The following is a 17,871-nucleotide window of genomic DNA, read 5'->3' on the forward strand; positions in this document are numbered from 1 at the left end:
TAATAAATGTAATAATTATAATTATAAATTACATTATTATCTACAATTAAATTAATTTAACGACAATAATTCATTGGAACATTAAATAAATCATCAAAGCAAGTTGCTTTTCTTAAGATCATAATTATTATAAAATCCAAATGTTGTAATGAATTATTGTTGTTAAATTAATCATGATCATTTATAATGTTCATTTTATTCAATAATATGTAAAATTGTTTATAATTAGGTATATTTAAGATTGTTGATAGAACTAATATACTAATAAAATTTGTTTGTTTAAAAGTGTCACTAGTGGATCGAAAGCTCGAGGGATTGAAAGCTTGCATGCACGTCAGACAAATTAAGTAATACATTTCCAACTCCTTTGCAATAACTTCTGACACTCCATTTTTCGTTGGGGATGTCCGGCAGTGGCATCATCCCCTATTATATGTTTTCATAATGTGAATCATTCACAATCGACTAATGTAACAATGTGCAACGGTTTCTTTTCATTTTAAAATATCGATTTCAGTTGCATTGTTGAAGTTTTTTGGATATCTTGAATCTATTACACTTTTACGTTAAACTGCTTTGCATATTTTATTGTAATAAATAATAAACTGTTGTCAGTAGCACCAGTTTCTAATTGATTAAACTAATGGATCGTCAGAAGTTATTGCAAAGGAATTGGAAATATTTTACTTAATTTGTCTGACATGCATGCAGGCTTTCAGTCTCTCAAGCTTTGGAACATTTTTAATAACAAATTAGTTTTATAGATCAAATTATAAACCATTTTATGTATTATTGTACCATAATTTTCGGTTTACGACGTTCAAAACTGAAATTAAATAGTGACATTATAAATGACGACGTTATAATAGTTGTCTTAAGAATAATTTATTTTGATGATTTAGTTAATGTTCCAATTAATTATTGTCATTAAATTTATTTAATTCTAGGTAATAATGTAGCGTACAATTATAATTATTGCATTTATTGCGCCATATTTGTTTAATGAATATTTTTGCTGTATTATTCTTTATTCCAGCACTATTATTTTGGTTTTAATTGTTTGTTTTTGGTTGTTACTAGATAGAAAAAAATGTGTTACTTGTCTAGTAAGTATATAAAACATATTTCAATATTCTATAGTTTTTTTCTCATACATCTTAAAAACGACGTATATATTACTTTAAACTCACTTATTAGTCTGATTTGGTTGGCCAAAGAAAAGCCACATTCAAACATAATTACATTTTGTGCTACTATTTACCGTAACAATAATAATTCTTAATAATAAGAGTTTATTATTAGTAGGATTTATATTATTTTATTAAATAACTCACTTTCAGTGGGAAAAAAGAAGCATTGCACTCCAGAGATAAGGGAAATTATAATTAACATCACTAAAAACTTAAGATACTCCCAAAAATTAGTTTACAATGTTATTAAAAATGTGAAACAATACACTCATTTGAAAATACAATAAGAAAACGTCCTAAAAACAACTCCTTTTATAGACAGACAAATTGGAAGAATCAGTAAACGAAATCCTTTCTTGTCTATCAGGCAAATAAAAATTAATTAATTGAGTCATACAATATCACTGTGTCTAATAGAATAATCAGACGTCGACTGAATGAACAAAACTTACAAGGATGTATTTCAATCAAGAAACCATTGTATTAAAAAAGAATATTCGAAGTTTTCACAAAAATATATTAATTATCCTCCAGAATTTTGGGTAATAGAGTAATTTGAAGTGCTGACAGATACAACTCAAAAATTTTGAAACACGGTGGAGGAAACCTTCAAACGCCAAAGCTTTTTCTATTTGGTCTGAAAATACTGGTCATAATCTAAATCCAGTACATAGTACAATATACAAGGTGTCCCTACGTCTGTATCTCTCTTAGAAAGTATTTTGGTATATAGGTAAGGTAAGTCATCAAAGCAAGCTGCTTTTTTTAAGAACACAATCTCGGTTTTGAACGTCGTAAACTGAAAATTATGGTACAACAATGTGTATAATTGTCATGTGTCTATTATTTATTTCTATGGTTGTCAATTTTTTACTGAAAATGGTTTAATTATGAAGAAGAGGTCAAAACTGAGATCAAATCTCTTCTTCCTAATATGGTATGAACTTTCTTGTAAAACTTGTAAATAAAATTGTTAATATTTTTCTATTTGGTCTGGAAATACTAGTCATAATCTAAATCCAGTACATAGTACAATATACAGGTAGTTCCTAGACCTATATATCTCTTAGAAAGCATACTGGTATATAGGTAAGGTAAGTCATCAAAGCAAGCTGCTTTTTATAAGAACACAATCTCAGTTTTGAACATCATAAACTGAAAATTATGATACAACAATGTGTATAATTGTCATGTGTTTATTATTTATTTCTATCGTTGTCTAATTTGTTACTTAAAAAGGATTTAATTATGAAGAAGAGTTCAAAACTGAGGTCAAATCTCTTCTTCCTATCATGGTATAAACTTGCTTGTAAAACTTCGTTGATATTTTTGTTAAATAAGTAATTTTAAAGCTAAATTTTAAAACTTTTTCCAGATTTATAATCTGTAAAAGTCAACTGAAATTCACAATATTTTTACCCTTTTTACAAATATTAATACAAATATTAACAAAGATTCAGTTTAATTTTGTAAGACCATCAAAATTTATATCATATTTCCTTTGTTGTAATAATAAACAAGGATCATGTGCATAATATTATTTATTCATACATATTTTAGATAAAGTAATACATATTTTTAGCTGTGGTTGTAATCTAAAACATTACAAAGTAAGCTAAAACAGTGTTGTAGCTAATTATTTCGGGTTACATAGATATTCAGTATTAGTATTAGTACAAAATTTCGTTATTTCAAGAAGGTAAAGTAAGTCATCAAGGCAAGTTGCTTTTTTTAAGAAGAAGAATCTCAGTTTTGAACGTCGTAAACCGAAAAGTATGGTACAACAATGTCTGTAATTGTTTATAATCCAAAGCTTGTTTATTTAAAAGTATTCAAAGCTTGAGAGACTGAAAGCTTTCATGCATGTCAGACAAATTAAATATTTCCAACTCCTTTGCAATAACTTTTGAGGGTCCATCAGCTTAATCAATTAGAAACTGGTGCCAGTGACAACAATTTATTATTTAATACTGTAAGATATGCGAAGCAGTTTAATGCAAAACTGGAATGAATTAAAGTTACAACCGAAATCGACATTTGGTATACAGGTAAGGTAAGTCATCAAAGTAAGCTGCTTTTTTTAAAGAACATAATCTCACTTTTGAACGTAGTAAACTGAAGATTGTGGTACAACAATGTGTATAATTCTCATATGTCTATTGTTTATTTATATCGTTGTCCAATTTTTACTTAAAAATGGTTTAATTATGAAGAAGAGGTCAAAAAGTGAGGTCAAATCTCTTCTTCCTAATATTGTATGAACTTGCTTGTAAAACTTGTAAAAAAATTGTTAATATTTTTCTATTTGGTCTGGAAATAGTAATCATAATCTAAATCTATTACATAGTACAATATTCAGGGTGTCCCTAGGCCTGTATCTCTCTTAGAAAGCATGTTGGTATATAGGTAAGGTAAGTCATCAAAGCAAGCTGCTTTTTTTAAAAACACAATCTCAGTTTTGAATGTCGTAAACTGAAAATTATGATACAACAATGTGTATAATTGTCATGTGTTTATTATTTATTTCTATCGTCTAATTTTTTACTTAAAACTGGTTTAATTATGAAGAAAAGGTCAAAACTGAGGTAAAATCTCTTCTTCCTAATATTGTATGAACTTGTTTGTAAAACTTGTGAAAAAATTGTTGATATTTTTCTATTTGGTTTGGAAATTCTAATCATAATCTAAATCCAGTACATAGCACAATATACAGGGTGTCCCTAGGCCTGTATCTCTCTTATAAAGCTTATTGGTATATAGCTAGGGTAAGTCATCAAAACAAGCTGCTTTTTTTAAGTACAAAATCTCAGTTTTGAACGTCGTAAACTGAAAATTATGGTACCACAATGTGTACAATTGTCATGTGTCTATTATTTATTTCTATCGTTGTCCAATTTTTTACTTAAAAATGGTTTAATTATGAAGAAAAAGTCAAAAGTGAGGTCAAATCTCTTCTTCCTAACATGATATAAACTTGCTTGTAAAACTACGTTGATATTTTTATTAAATAAGTTATTTTAAAGCTAAATTTTAAAACTTTTTCCAGATTTATAATCTGTAAAAGTCAACTGAAATTCACAATATTTTTACCCTTTTTACAAATATTAATACAAATATTAACAAAGATTCAGTTTAATTTTGTAAGACCATCAAAATTTATATCATATTTCCTTTGTTGTAATAATAAACAAGGATCATGTGCATAATATTATTTATTCATACATATTTTAGATAAAGTAATATATATTTTTAGCTGTGGTTGTAATCTAAAACATTACAAAGTAAGCTAAAACAGTGTTGCAGCTAATTATTTCGAGTTACATAGATATTCAGTATTAGTATTAGTACAAAATTTCGTTATTTCAAGAAGGTAAAGTAAGTCATCAAAGCAAGTTGCTTTTTTTAAGAAGAAGAATCTCAGTTTTGAACGTCGTAAACCGAAAAGTATGGTACAACAATGTCTGTAATTGTTTATAATCCAAAACTTGTTTATTTAAAAGTATTCAAAGCTTGAGAGACTGCAAGTTTTCATGCATGTCAGACAAATTAAATATTTCCAACTCCTTTGCAATAACTTCTGAGGGTCCATCAGCTTAATCAATTAGAAACTGGTGCCAGTGACAACAATTTATTATTTATTACTGTAAGATATGCAAAGCAGTTTAATGCAAAACTGGAATGAATTCAAGTTACAACCGAAATCGACATTTGGTATACAGGTAAGGTAAGTCATCAAAGTAAGCTGCTTTTTTTAAAGAACATAATCTCACTTTTGAACGTAACCTGAAGATTGTGGTACAACAATGTGTATAATTCTCATATGTCTATTGTTTATTTATATCGTTGTCCAATTTTTACTTAAAAATGGTTTAATTATGAAGAAGAGGTCAAAAGTGAGGTCAAATCTCTTCTTCCTAATATTGTATGAACTTGCTTGTAAAACTTGTAAAAAAATTGTTAATATTTTTCTATTTGTATTCTGTATTTCTTTTAGAAAGCATGTCGGTATATAAGTAAGGTAAGTCATCAAAGCAAGCTGCTTTTTTTATAAACACAATCTCGGTTTTGAATGTCGTAAACTGAAAATTATGGTACAACAATGTGTATAATTGAAATGTATCTATATATATTTCTATCATTGTCTAATTTTTTACTTAAAACTGGTTTAATTATAAAGAAAAGGTCAAAACTGAGGTGAAATCTCTTCTTCCTAATATTGTATTAACTTGTTTGTAAAACTTGTGAAAAAATTGTTGATATTTTTCTATTTAGTTTGGAAATTCTAATCATAATCTAAATCCAATACATAGTGCAATATACAGGGTGTCCCTAGGCCTGTATCTCTCTTAGAAAGCATATTGGTATATAGCTAGGGTAAGTCATCAAAGCAAGCTGTTTTTTTTAAGTACACAATCTCAGTTTTGAACGTCGTAAACTGAAAATTATGGTACCACAATGTGTACAATTGTCATGTGTCTATTATTTATTTCTATCGTTGTCCAATTTTTTACTTAAAAATGGTTTAATTATGAAGAAGAAGTCAAAACTGAGGTCAAATCTCTTCTTCCTAACATGATATAAACTTGCTTGTAAAACTCCGTTGATATTTTTATTAAATAAGTTATTTTAAAGCTAAATTTTAAAACTTTTTCCAGATTTATAATCTGTAAAAGTCAACTGAAATTCACAATATTTTTACCCTTTTTACAAATATTAATACAAATATTAACAAAGATTCAGTTTAATTTTGTAAGACCATCAAAATTTATATCATATTTCCTTTGTTGTAATAATAAACAAGGATCATGTGCATAATATTATTTATTCATACATATTTTAGATAAAGTAATATATATTTTTAGCTGTGGTTGTAATCTAAAACATTACAAAGTAAGCTAAAACAGTGTTGTAGCTAATTATTTCGAGTTACATAGATATTCAGTATTAGTATTAGTACAAAATTTCGTTATTTCAAGAAGGTAAAGTAAGTCATCAAAGCAAGTTGCTTTTTTTAAGAAGAAGAATCTCAGTTTTGAACGACGTAAACCGAAAAGTATGGTACAACAATGTCTGTAATTGTTTATAATCCAAAGCTTGTTTATTTAAAAGTATTCAAAGCTTGAGAGACTGAAAGCTTTCATGCATGTCAGACAAATTAAATATTTCCAACTCCTTTGCAATAACTTTTGAGGGTCCATCAGCTTAATCAATTAGAAACTGGTGCCAGTGACAACAATTTATTATTTATTATTGTAAGATATGCGAAGCAGTTTAATGCAAAACTGGAATGAATTCAAGTTACAACCGAAATCGACATTTGGTATACAGGTAAGGTAAGTCATCAAAGTAAGCTGCTTTTTTAAAAGAACATAATCTCACTTTAGAATGTAGTAAACTGAAGATTGTGGCACAACAATGTGTATAATTCTCATATGTCTATTGTTTATTTATATCGTTGTCCAATTTTTACTTAAAAATGGTTTAATTATGAAGAAGAGGTCAAAAGTGAGGTCAAATCTCTTCTTCCTAATATTGTATGAACTTGCTTGTAAAACTTGTAAAAAAATTGTTAATATTTTTCTATTTGGTCTGGAAATAGTAATCATAATCTAAATCTATTACATAGTACAATATTCAGGGTGCCCCTAGGCCTGTATCTCTCTTAGAAAGCATGTTGGTATATAGGTAAGGTAAGTCATCAAAGCAAGCTGCTTTTTTTAAAAACACAATCTCAGTTTTGAACGTCGAAAACTGAAAATTATGGTACCACAATGTGTACAATTGTCATGTGACTATTATTTATTTCTATCGTTGTCAAATTTTTTACTTAAAAATGATTTAATTATGAAGAAGAGGTCAAAACTGAGGTCAAATCTCTTCTTCCTAACATGATATAAACTTGCTTGTAAAACTCCGTTGATATTTTTATTAAATAAGTTATTTTAAAGCTAAATTTTAAAACTTTTTCCAGATTTATAATCTGTAAAAGTCAACTGAAATTCACAAAATTTTTACCTTTTTTACAAATATTAATACAAATATTAACAAAGATTCGGTTTAATTTTGTAAGACTATCAAAATTCAGTATTAGTATTAGTACAAAATTTCGTTATTTGAAGAAGGTAAAGTAAGTCATGAAATCAAGTTGCTTTTTTTAAGAAGAGGAATCTCAGTTTTGAACGTCGTAAACCGAAAAGTATGATACAACAATGTCTGTAATTGTTTATAATCAAAAGCTTGTTTATTTAAAAGTATTCAAAGCTTGAGAGACTGAAAGCTTTGATGTATGTCAGACAAATTAAACAGAATATTTCCAATTCCTTTGCAATAACTTCTGACGGTCCATTAGAAGAAACTGGTGCCAGTGACAGCAATTTATTATTTATTACTATAAGATATGCAAAGCAGTATAATGCAAAACAGGAATGAAATCGACATTTTAAAAACAAAATTATCAAATGTAGTGGCGGCAAACAAACGGGTGAAGATGCTCCCGCGCACCGGATCAAAACAAACATCCGTAAACGATCCGGGGACAAGGTGACACCCGTCCCGAAAAAACCTAACTGTGAATTAGAATCGAACGCGACGTCGCCGTCGCATTAGAAACGAAACCGTAGACCCAGAGCGAGAGAGCCTAGCCTAGTGTCGACCGGTTCGGAAACATCGTACATCCGAACACTCGTGCTAGAATGTTTATCTGTGACGAATCCGTGGCTCTCCACGCGTGTACCATGACCACACTTAACATTGCGCAACGTTTAAATCTACGCTCGTTTCGAATGGCATGGGTTCGTGCCGCGTCACAGGTATTTACGATGTCTCCTCCACCTAAAACGAGGCGAACACTCGACGACCGGGCCCGTCTCACGAATTATGTGCACCCGGATTAACTGCCACTGCCAGAATTATACGGGATGTGTCATAACAACGGGCGTTTTGCCGGCGAGCTAAGTCACGGATCTGCGCCACCGACTGACGCGTACCGACATCGCAGCCGAAGAGAGCTGAGGATCCGTTATGTGTACGATTTTTTTCTCTCCTCGTGTGCCAGTACCAACTAATCGCACCATAACGATCCGTGCTCAATAAATAAGACATCATCGTCTATTATTAAATCCATCCCTAACCTTTCTTAGTCGTTTCGGTTATGTAACTGGATATTTTTATCTAATTACTCCATTCCGATAATAAAATGTTTCAAGTGTCTCATTTATTATCACTGTAAATATTTTTAATTGTGTAATTTTTTTTATCTCGAGGTCACAAAAAGAGGTGTATGTAAAATATTATTGGTTTGAAACAAGGTTAGATTTGTTGGTGTAAATTGCAGACAAATAATTTTGTAATGTCTAGAAGCCTATGACGTTTTACAGACTCGGTAGCTATAATAAATATTTTTATGTACTTTATCATCTCACTGGACTTTTAAAAACATCTTTTCGTAAACAACAAAAAGCACAACAACTTTAAAAAAAAAAAAAACTTTTCAGGGATCTACTTATTTACGTTATTTTATTTAAAACTTTATTATATTTACCAAAACGTCAGAGATTATTTCTTGGAAATCGTAGTTAGTTAGTTAGTTAAATACTCGAATGGTTCTGAAAAATTTTTACGCAAACAACTTAAATTAATTTGTAATTTGTTGTTTAGTGATTCATTTTGTTATGATTCAAGTGTAAATTTTTATTACATTGTATTTATTCGTAATAGTTAAGCAATTCGGTGGTTCCATTCATTTAATTTAAATTTGCAAGGTCAACGAAATTTTTGTTGTTTTACTTCGTTTTCCTTTTGTTGCAACTATAAAGAAGATTCATGTGAATACTATTTGTTTATGCATATTTTGGATGCAAGTTGCAACCTTCAGAATATCACAAAGTCTACTAAAAATGCAATATTATAATTTGTTTGTTTTGATATTTTATTAATTTAATATTGTCTAAAATAATAGTTAAACACTCATGAAAGTGGCAATTAATAACTAACATACATTGGAGATGAACAACGTCAAGGACGTCCTGAAGCCTGTACCAACGAAGAAATTAAGCAATATCTCGTGCAAAATCCTCTTGCAACAAGTTTAGAAATAGGCCAGTCATTAAAGTGCGATGAATCAATCATTAGAAAAAGGTTTCATGCATTAAAATTCATTCAAAAGTTGAACAAATGGATTCCATATAAATTAAGTGAGGTTAAGAAATTTAGGCATTTAATAATTGTCAATTCTCTGCTTGCATGCAACGCAAATGAAAAAATGAGTTGATTGCAACAATTTTCTGATGTCTGGACAATGGGTTGAAGCTGAAACCTGGTGGAACAGTACTTAAAAAGAATCTAAACCTAAGAAAAATTTTGATGATGGAATTGTATACATTGACTACCCACCAAGAGACCAACAATCAATCCAGTTGTGTGCTGCTCAAAAATTGAGCAAGTTGTTGCAAATTTGCTCAAAAACTTTATACACTTTAAGTCAACAAAAAGGGCGTTCTGCTTCTTCAAGATAACGCAAGACCACAAGTCCCATTGGAGGCTCAAAGGAAGCTTCAAAATGGTGAAGTTCTATGTCATCCACCATGTAGTCCAGATATATTTCCATGTCTATTATTTACTTCCATCGTTGTCCAATTTTTTACTTAAAAAATGGTTTAATTATGAAGAAGAGGTCAAAACTGAGGTAAAACCTCTTCTTCCTGTTAGGGTATGAATTTGCTTGTAAAAATTATGTCAAAATCGTTGATATTTTTATTAAATAAAAGTTATTTTATAGTTAAATTTTAAAACGTAAATTACTTTTTCTAGATTGAGTTATAACCTGTAAAAGATAACTAAAATTCACAATATTTTTACTTTTTTAGATATATTAATATAAATATTAACAAAGATTCAGTTTAATTTTGTAAGACCATCAAAATTTATATCATATTTCCTTTGTTATAATAATAAACAAGGATCATGTACATACATACATATTTTAGATAAAGTAATATATATTTTTATCTGTGGTTGTAATATTAAAACATTACAAAGTAAGTTAAAACAACATTTTAGCTAATTAATTTGAGTTACACAGATATTCAGTAATAGAAAATCAATAAAATTAATTTAATAGTTCATTTTTTTGATGTAATCTCAATAATAATTATGTTTATCAGGGTTTTATTATCAATAAAAATTTAATCATAATAGTTAACAATAGGTTGCTTTAAATTTTTAAGACCAGCAAAATATTCATTGTTTTTTTAATTGAACAGGCAATAATTATAGCCACTTCAAGAGATTTTTAATGATTAAATCTGCGTTATTTAATTTAACATTAACACTTTGTATAATATCCTTTTTCCATGCTTTGATCTTTCAACCAATCTGTCACAATTTTGGATTTATGTTTGAGATCGTTCCAGTGTTGAAATACATTTTTAAGAGTATCATTCCTCCAATATTTAGAAGCAAATTGTTGTTTAATATAGCCTCCTACATAAATAAGTCTAAGAGGGCCTATGCCAGAAAAATTGAAGCATCCTTATAGCATATTTGAATCGCCACCATGTTTCACTGTAGATATAAAAAAATTTTTATGTAGTTTTGTCCCTGTAGATCATTTAACAGACTTATTACTAAAAACTATTTTTCCCCATTGTTCTGTGGTTCAGTGAATGTGATCCTAAGCAGGTTAAAATTGGACCTTCACATTTTTAATAGAAACCAGGGTTTTCCTTGTAGGTCTGGGGACAAATAAACCCCCATCCACTAATCATCTGACAGTCCTTGAACCAATTCCTCCATGTTGGCTTTAATTTCAGTTGTAGATAAGGTTGGATTGTCATCTCTTCTTGTTTCTCTCGGTCTTGGTGAAGCTGAATAATAATTTTTCTTACAGTTTCACTTCGACCAAAGATTAAATAATTATAATAAGCAAAAAACTGCAAATAATCGATTTAAATTCACAGAGGGCAATAAGTAAAAAGTTGTTGTAATTTTGTCCATTGAAAAATAGAAAAATAGGTAATTTTTGAAAGATTAAAATGAAATTAAATAGTAGACACGACAAAAACAGAAAAAAACAAACTTCGTGGGTACTGGCATCCAAATCAATCAGTACAACTCATATTTTTAACACATTTTAATAAATAAATGAAAATGACCCATCTTCTTTAATATACACCACCTTGAATTACATTCCAATTAACTTAATTTCCCCTTTTACATCTAAAACAACAATTAATTACTGCGAATAATTACTAACACGATTAATAATAATAAAAGAGTAGAATTGTTTCGTACATTAAACAAAGAACATAAAAGGCGTCAATATTTACTCGCATAACACAGATAGACGTTGCACAATGGAACACAGTCTGAATCACGTCCCAAAGTACTTTTGGGTACATTCCATGTACCAATATGCAATGGTATTCGGCCGTTTACGTCAAAATACAAAAAAAAAAAATATATTTTGTTCACGCCGGTCAATAATTTGCGAACATGCAACGGATATTTTGAAATTTAGTTAAATCGTTATGACACCATTAATAATAACGGCTCGTTAAAAGTGCATCTGCCAGTACAACAAAAGTGGTATATGACATAACATGTTCCGTAAAATCAAAATCCTACTGATAACCGGCCTCTTTGGGGTGAGTACGGGCTGATTTGTGTGTTGTTGTTTCGGGACTGTCGGTTGCATAACAGATTTTGCATGCTAAATAACATCAATTAACTCAAAAATTCCTTACGTCATCATTTTATGTGTTTATTTGTGTCTGTTTTTTCCTTTTAATTTTATTTTGTCGAATCAGTGTTATGTAAGATTACTAGTTATTTTTTAATTGTTGCATATTAATATTTTCCTATGTCAATGAGTTTTTTCGTCAACCACATTAATTTAGATTGTTATTCTACATATCAGTGTTTAATTATTCTATAAACATTTTTGTTTGTTTCAGTTGTCACACAATGATTTCATGATTTATATATTTTTTTAGGGTGTGATGTGTGTTAAACAAAAGCACCAGCAACAAAACTGCGAACAATACACGTGAGTAATTAGCTAAAACAAAATTTAGTTAATCCTGTTGGTATTTAATAACATTAGTGTACAAATTTAAAGAGAAATTTTATTTTCAGGAATACACATTTGGTTTGTTTTTATTTTTAGTTTAAAATATACTACTGCCAACATTTTCTGTTATGTGCACTTTTTCAGTAATCCTGTACCTTATTTTGAATAAAAACTAAGTTTTGATGAAAATGTTTCAACTCCTAAATTGGGAGGAAAATAATTTAAATGAGACTATAGGGAATGTATTTTTGAGGACGTAGCAAAGCAGTTTTAAGAATAGTAAATTCTTAACAATTTTTACATAATTATCAACAATCTTATTTTCAAAATAAATAAAAGAACAGTCGTAAATGACAACCAAGATCCTGCATTCATTTTCATTGAATTTCTGCCCAAATTCATCATATTACTGCATCAGATTACGAATTACAGTATTCATAAATTTACTTTACTGTCTGTATACGTAACATTCTGATCTTGCTATTAGAAACAGTAAGCTCAACGACAAAGAAAGTAGGAGAATTTGATAAATCCACATTACAAACCAGAAATATATGCATAAAAATGTTAAAAAATAAGGAACAAGCATTTATTTGATTTAATTTCAGTTACATAAAAGGCAGTTTAAGACTCTGTTTCAGTAAAATAGTCATATTTATCCTATGCGACGTACTAGAAGCATACTTGTAAGCTCAAAATGTTCGTAAAAGAATCTTTTGCACAATCAAGTAAAGGAATCACTGGTTTTGATCTGTTTTCTGTGATTTATAGGATGAAAAGTTGGAAAATATGGAAGAGAAAATGAAAGAAATGCTTTCTATTATATTCGAATACTCCTAATTACTGGACTATTATATTTATGAAATCAAATAATACTTTAAAATGTTCGTTTATTTTTTTCTTTACAATTTTTTATATAAATATCAACTTTCTTGAAAACATGAACAAGTGAGATCCTCCTTCATTTTTATTTAATTTCTGCACTAATTAATCACCTTACTGCTTCAGTTTATGAATTGGAGGGTCCTTAAACAAACGTTCTTTTATATTTTACACAGACAGTTTCAGAAAAAGTGGGATAATATATTGAAATGCAGAGTCACTAACACCTAAGGTATACTAAAATAGCCATATTTATTCTATACGACGTACTAGAAACATCTTTGTAAGTTCAAAATATTCATAAAAGAACCCTTTACATAAGTTCATAAGTTTTCTGTGATTTTTATGCTGAAAAATTGATAAATATTGAATAGGAGATGAAAGAAGTACTTATTTTCATATTCGAGTACTCATAATTATTGGACTATCATATTTATGTAGTCAAATAATAGTTTAAAATTTTCGTTTATCTTTTCTCTTCAATTTTTTATGTAAACATCAACTTTCTTGTTTAAAAAAAAAACATGAACAATATCCTCGAATAACAACAACTAAAATCCTGATTCACTTTCAGTTAATTCTGCACAAATTAAATCACCTTACTGCATCAGTTTATGAATGGAAGGGTCCTTAAACAAACGTTCTTTTATATTTTAGAAAGACAGTTTCAGAAAAAGTGGAATAATATATTGAAATGCAGGGTCACTAACATCTAAAGTATTCTAAAATAGCCATATTTATTCTATACGACGTACTAGAATCATCTTTGTAAGCTCAAATATTCATAAAAGAACCCTTTACACAATCAAGTAAAGGAATAACTGGTTTTGATCAGTTTTCTGTGATTTTTAAGCTGAAAGGTTGGAAAATATAGAAAAGGAGATGAAAGAAATACTTACTTTCATATTTGAGTACTCATAATTACTAGACAATCAGATTTATGTAGTCAAATAATACTTTAAAATGTTCGTTTATCTTTTCTCTACAATTTTTTATATGATCATCAACTTTATTGTTTAAAAAAACCCATGAACGACAGCCTTGAATAACAAGCAAAATCCTGCTTCATTTTCATTTAATTACTGCACAAATTAATCACCTTACTGCATCAATTTATGAATTAGAGGGTCTTTAAACAAACGTTCTTTTATACTTTAGAAACATAGTTTCAGAAAAAGTCTGATAAGATATTGGAATGTAGGGCTAGTAACATCTAAAGTCTTCTAAAATAGCCATATTTCTCCTATAAGTTTGTTTGTTCATATCACATCATGTAAAGGAATAACTGCTTATTTGATCTGTTTTCTAAATTTGTATGCTGAACAGTAGGAAAATATGGAAAAGGAGACGATAGAAATACTTTCTTTCATATTCGAATACTCATTACCTACCATTATAATGCACTCAATTAATGGTTTAAAATGTTCATCTATCGTTTCTCCACAATTAACAAAAAATCAGACTGAAATACCATAGAAAATACCATTTGATAAGACCAATGTGCCACCATGTCATATGACTTGGTGATATTTCAAAAACATGTGGTAATTACGTAAAATTTTACTTTTCTACGTGGTGCATTCTTTGGTGCAAACTAGTTTAATTAGATCAGTAAAATATTACCAGTTTTCTTTGAAGAGATTAGATTTGTATATTTATTTAGTTTGGTTAAATAGTCAAATATGTTGACATAACTTTATCAGGGCTTTGTGTTTAAGGAATAATTATGTCATCATCAAAGTTCCAAGATAATTTCGTATTAGCAACATTTAATTATCATAATAGAACAATGGAACCATATCAGATAATTGAGTATCAATATGTGTGAAATTCCAATGTCCAGATAACACTTAAAAACATGCATACACAATATGATTACCAAATTACATAATCATTCTAGGTCACAGCTAATAAACCTATTTAACATCATGTGCCAAAACATCGCCAGCGATGATGATAACGCTGAATCAGGTGCGTGCTCTAGATGTTTTCGGTCATCATCAAGAAGTAACAACAACCAACCCTCCATTGGTGGACTAGAAGACTGTGCGGTCACATATCTAACTGACACAAGATACAATGACTGCGTGGATAATATTGTTGTAGGTATTTTTTAAGTTGACATCACTAATATTAATTAATCAGTACCAGGAATGTGTATAAATGGGTTAATCTACAAAACGTTATTTAAAATATTACTTAAACAAATGAGTAATTATTTGTTTATGGTTACAATTATTAATACACTATTGAATCATAGTTTACAATTAACACGCCACACAACTAAAATGAATTGTTGTGGCGTCTTTTCGTATCACTGTTTGAGCACTAATTATAAACAAAAAAATACGAATAACAAATTGGACACCAATCGAGTATGCAAAGTACATTAATTTTACAACGCAAAATTGCACCTTATCAACATTTTCGAATTTTTATTTCCACCTCGTCTCATTTTGGTTTCACAATTTTTTAATTCACGTTTTCCTTGATTACCTTGGCTTTGTTGAAAGTTGATTCAAAACATCTTCCAACAAACGAGACGCGTTAATCTTTTAATTCTTTGTTCGTTGTTAATTATATTTATTTACTTTACGTTTTCCTCGCATTTAATATGAATCATTGTGCGTTGGTAAGCTTTGGCGTAACGGGTTAGATCAAATCAAATGCTTTTTACCATGTGGCCATGAAAATGAACATTATGACCTTAACCCTGCGGTTTCAATAGTTTATCTATTTGGGTCATTAAAAAACTGGTAATTCGCTTAAGTCAACATCGATTTCCTATTTCCTATCCGCGAAACGTGAAGGTCCTGTTCAATAAATTCAATCTCGTTATTTTTCTCGGAACAATCGTCGAATGATTTCCAAGATACAATTACGGTGAAGTAATGAATGAAATAGGTTTATCTACAACTTGCTATTGATTTATTGTTATATCACTATCATTGGTAAATATTTGCGAATTTCCATGGTTATGACTAACATGTTTAAATGGTTTTGAAGAAAGACATGCAAATTCTTATCAGCTAAAGCGTAATTTACTTCAATTTACTTGGCATAACACGTGTATTTTGCTCGAAATTAATAATGACCAAGATTACATAATAACAATACAAACAAATACTGCAAATATTTTTCGTTTCAACGCAAAAGATCATAAACAAATACCTACACTATCGTGGTAAACAGTTTTAGTAATTAGACGATGATTTCGTAAAATATAATTAGAAAACATACATGTGCTTAATACTAATGCGTCTCGTTTAATACATGATATAGATACAAGTTAATTTTAAAACAATAACAGATATACGTATTTCCTTTGTCTATTCCTGGTAATGGAATTCATATTTTTAGACGTTCGGTCTATATAAATTTTCTATTTGGCAACATGACTTGTACAAAGTTGAATATTTTTCCTTAAAAACATGCGTTTGTAACATTCTAAAAATACGGTATCACATAATTCAATGATTTACGTTTATTCATGTACAAAAATCATCGCACTAAAAATACAATATGTAACTTGTAATAATATTTGGAAAGATCTAAAGTACAAACAGTGACATCAGAAACACAAAACCTATTTCAAAAATAAATAAAATGTCGAAACGATGTTGTTGTTTTAGGATGCATCCCAATTTTACAATGGCCAATGCGTCGCTGGTTACTGCAACTTTGTCAGATGCATCAGGAGGATCAATTCCGACCTCTTGGTAATCGCCTTAGATGAATATCCAAAATAATCTGATTTAAAGTTTTAGATAGCCAACTGTTATGCGGCAGCAGCAGAAGACAACAGTGCCGAGCTGGAGGAGGATCAGGTGACGTTGTTCAAAAACATCACCTCCTGTATACTCGCCACAACAAGATGTTCGACAATAAACCCGATAACAGGACAAAGGCAAAGCAATCGCATTGCAGTGACCAGCTATGACAAATGGGGAAAACCGCTAACTACGACAGTCCCATTATATAATACGATTCAAATTAATCAAGCCGGCGATCTGCGAGTGGTGGCGTTTCCAGGAACCACCAAAATCGCCGAGTACTTTTGCGCCTACGAGTTCAATCTGGCTCAGACCTCCTGGATGGGCTTTACTTGTTGAAATCCCAATAAATTGTGTCGTGTAAAATTCCCCGGATTGTGTAATATGCTAAACATGCATTTTTGCTTCGTGAACTTTTAAATTGCAATTACTGCCACTTATCGCTACTGCGTCTGTTTTTTAGTAAATTCTTATTATTTAATTTAAATTTCGCAGTATGTTCGTGAACATAATTTACGTGCCCTCTGTTGGGCAGTAGCGTAACTAACCTAGAACGGAGGACGGGTAATATAGATTTCGCTGTGGTGTCGCCTAGATTCCATTTTTGAAAAATGGAAAAAATGTTATATATATATTCCCTTTAAATGTCAAATTAGGTAAAGTTGCAGAATCGGTCACTCTAAGGAATATTTGTAGCGCATGCGTCAACTGGATTTGAAATCGTCTGTTTCGGAGATTTTAGACAGCATAGTTGCCAGATTTCATTTTTAACGAAATATGTAGAGAAATGATTTTTAGAAAAATATATATGTAATTTATTATGTTTTTCATGTATGACTTATATTATTTATGTGGTTGAATTCGAAAAGAGATAAAATTCGGCAAATCACTTTATTAATTAGTATATTCATTTTTTATTTACTCTATATTTCTTTGGTAGTTTAACTATCTAATTAAA

At 29.6% G+C, this 17,871-nt stretch overlaps 1 protein-coding gene across 2 annotated transcripts; it reads left to right on the forward strand.

Moving 5' to 3' along the window:
* The first annotated feature begins 11,625 nt into the window (after nucleotides 1–11,625).
* On the forward strand, nucleotides 11,626–17,487 carry LOC109596379 (uncharacterized). Of its 2 annotated transcripts, none has more exons than XM_020011922.2 (5): nucleotides 11,626–11,833; nucleotides 12,182–12,234; nucleotides 15,041–15,242; nucleotides 16,773–16,859; nucleotides 16,908–17,487. In XM_020011922.2, exons 1-5 carry the CDS (start codon nucleotides 11,789–11,791, stop codon nucleotides 17,250–17,252), a joined length of 732 nt encoding a protein of 243 aa, XP_019867481.2. In that variant the 5' UTR covers nucleotides 11,626–11,788; the 3' UTR covers nucleotides 17,253–17,487. The 2 variants fall into 2 exon arrangements, with proteins under 2 accessions (XP_019867481.2, XP_049826563.1); XM_049970606.1 differs by having other exon boundaries at nucleotides 11,803–11,833; nucleotides 12,143–12,234.
* Nucleotides 17,488–17,871: the final 384 nt, after the last annotated feature.

The sequence above is a fragment of the Aethina tumida genome, chromosome 1, assembly GCF_024364675.1.
Source record: "Aethina tumida isolate Nest 87 chromosome 1, icAetTumi1.1, whole genome shotgun sequence".
Classification (NCBI taxonomy): domain Eukaryota; kingdom Metazoa; phylum Arthropoda; class Insecta; order Coleoptera; family Nitidulidae; genus Aethina; species Aethina tumida.

Bases quoted from the DNA above. Each gene is read 5' to 3' on its own strand.
- LOC109596379 (XM_020011922.2), top strand. From the start codon at position 11,789: ATGTTCCGTAAAATCAAAATCCTACTGATAACCGGCCTCTTTGGG. The intron at 15,243-16,772 runs GTAGGTATTTTT...TTGTTGTTTTAG, and splicing joins ACTGCGTGGATAATATTGTT to GATGCATCCCAATTTTACAA. The intron at 16,860-16,907 runs GTAATCGCCTTA...TTAAAGTTTTAG, and splicing joins GGATCAATTCCGACCTCTTG to ATAGCCAACTGTTATGCGGC.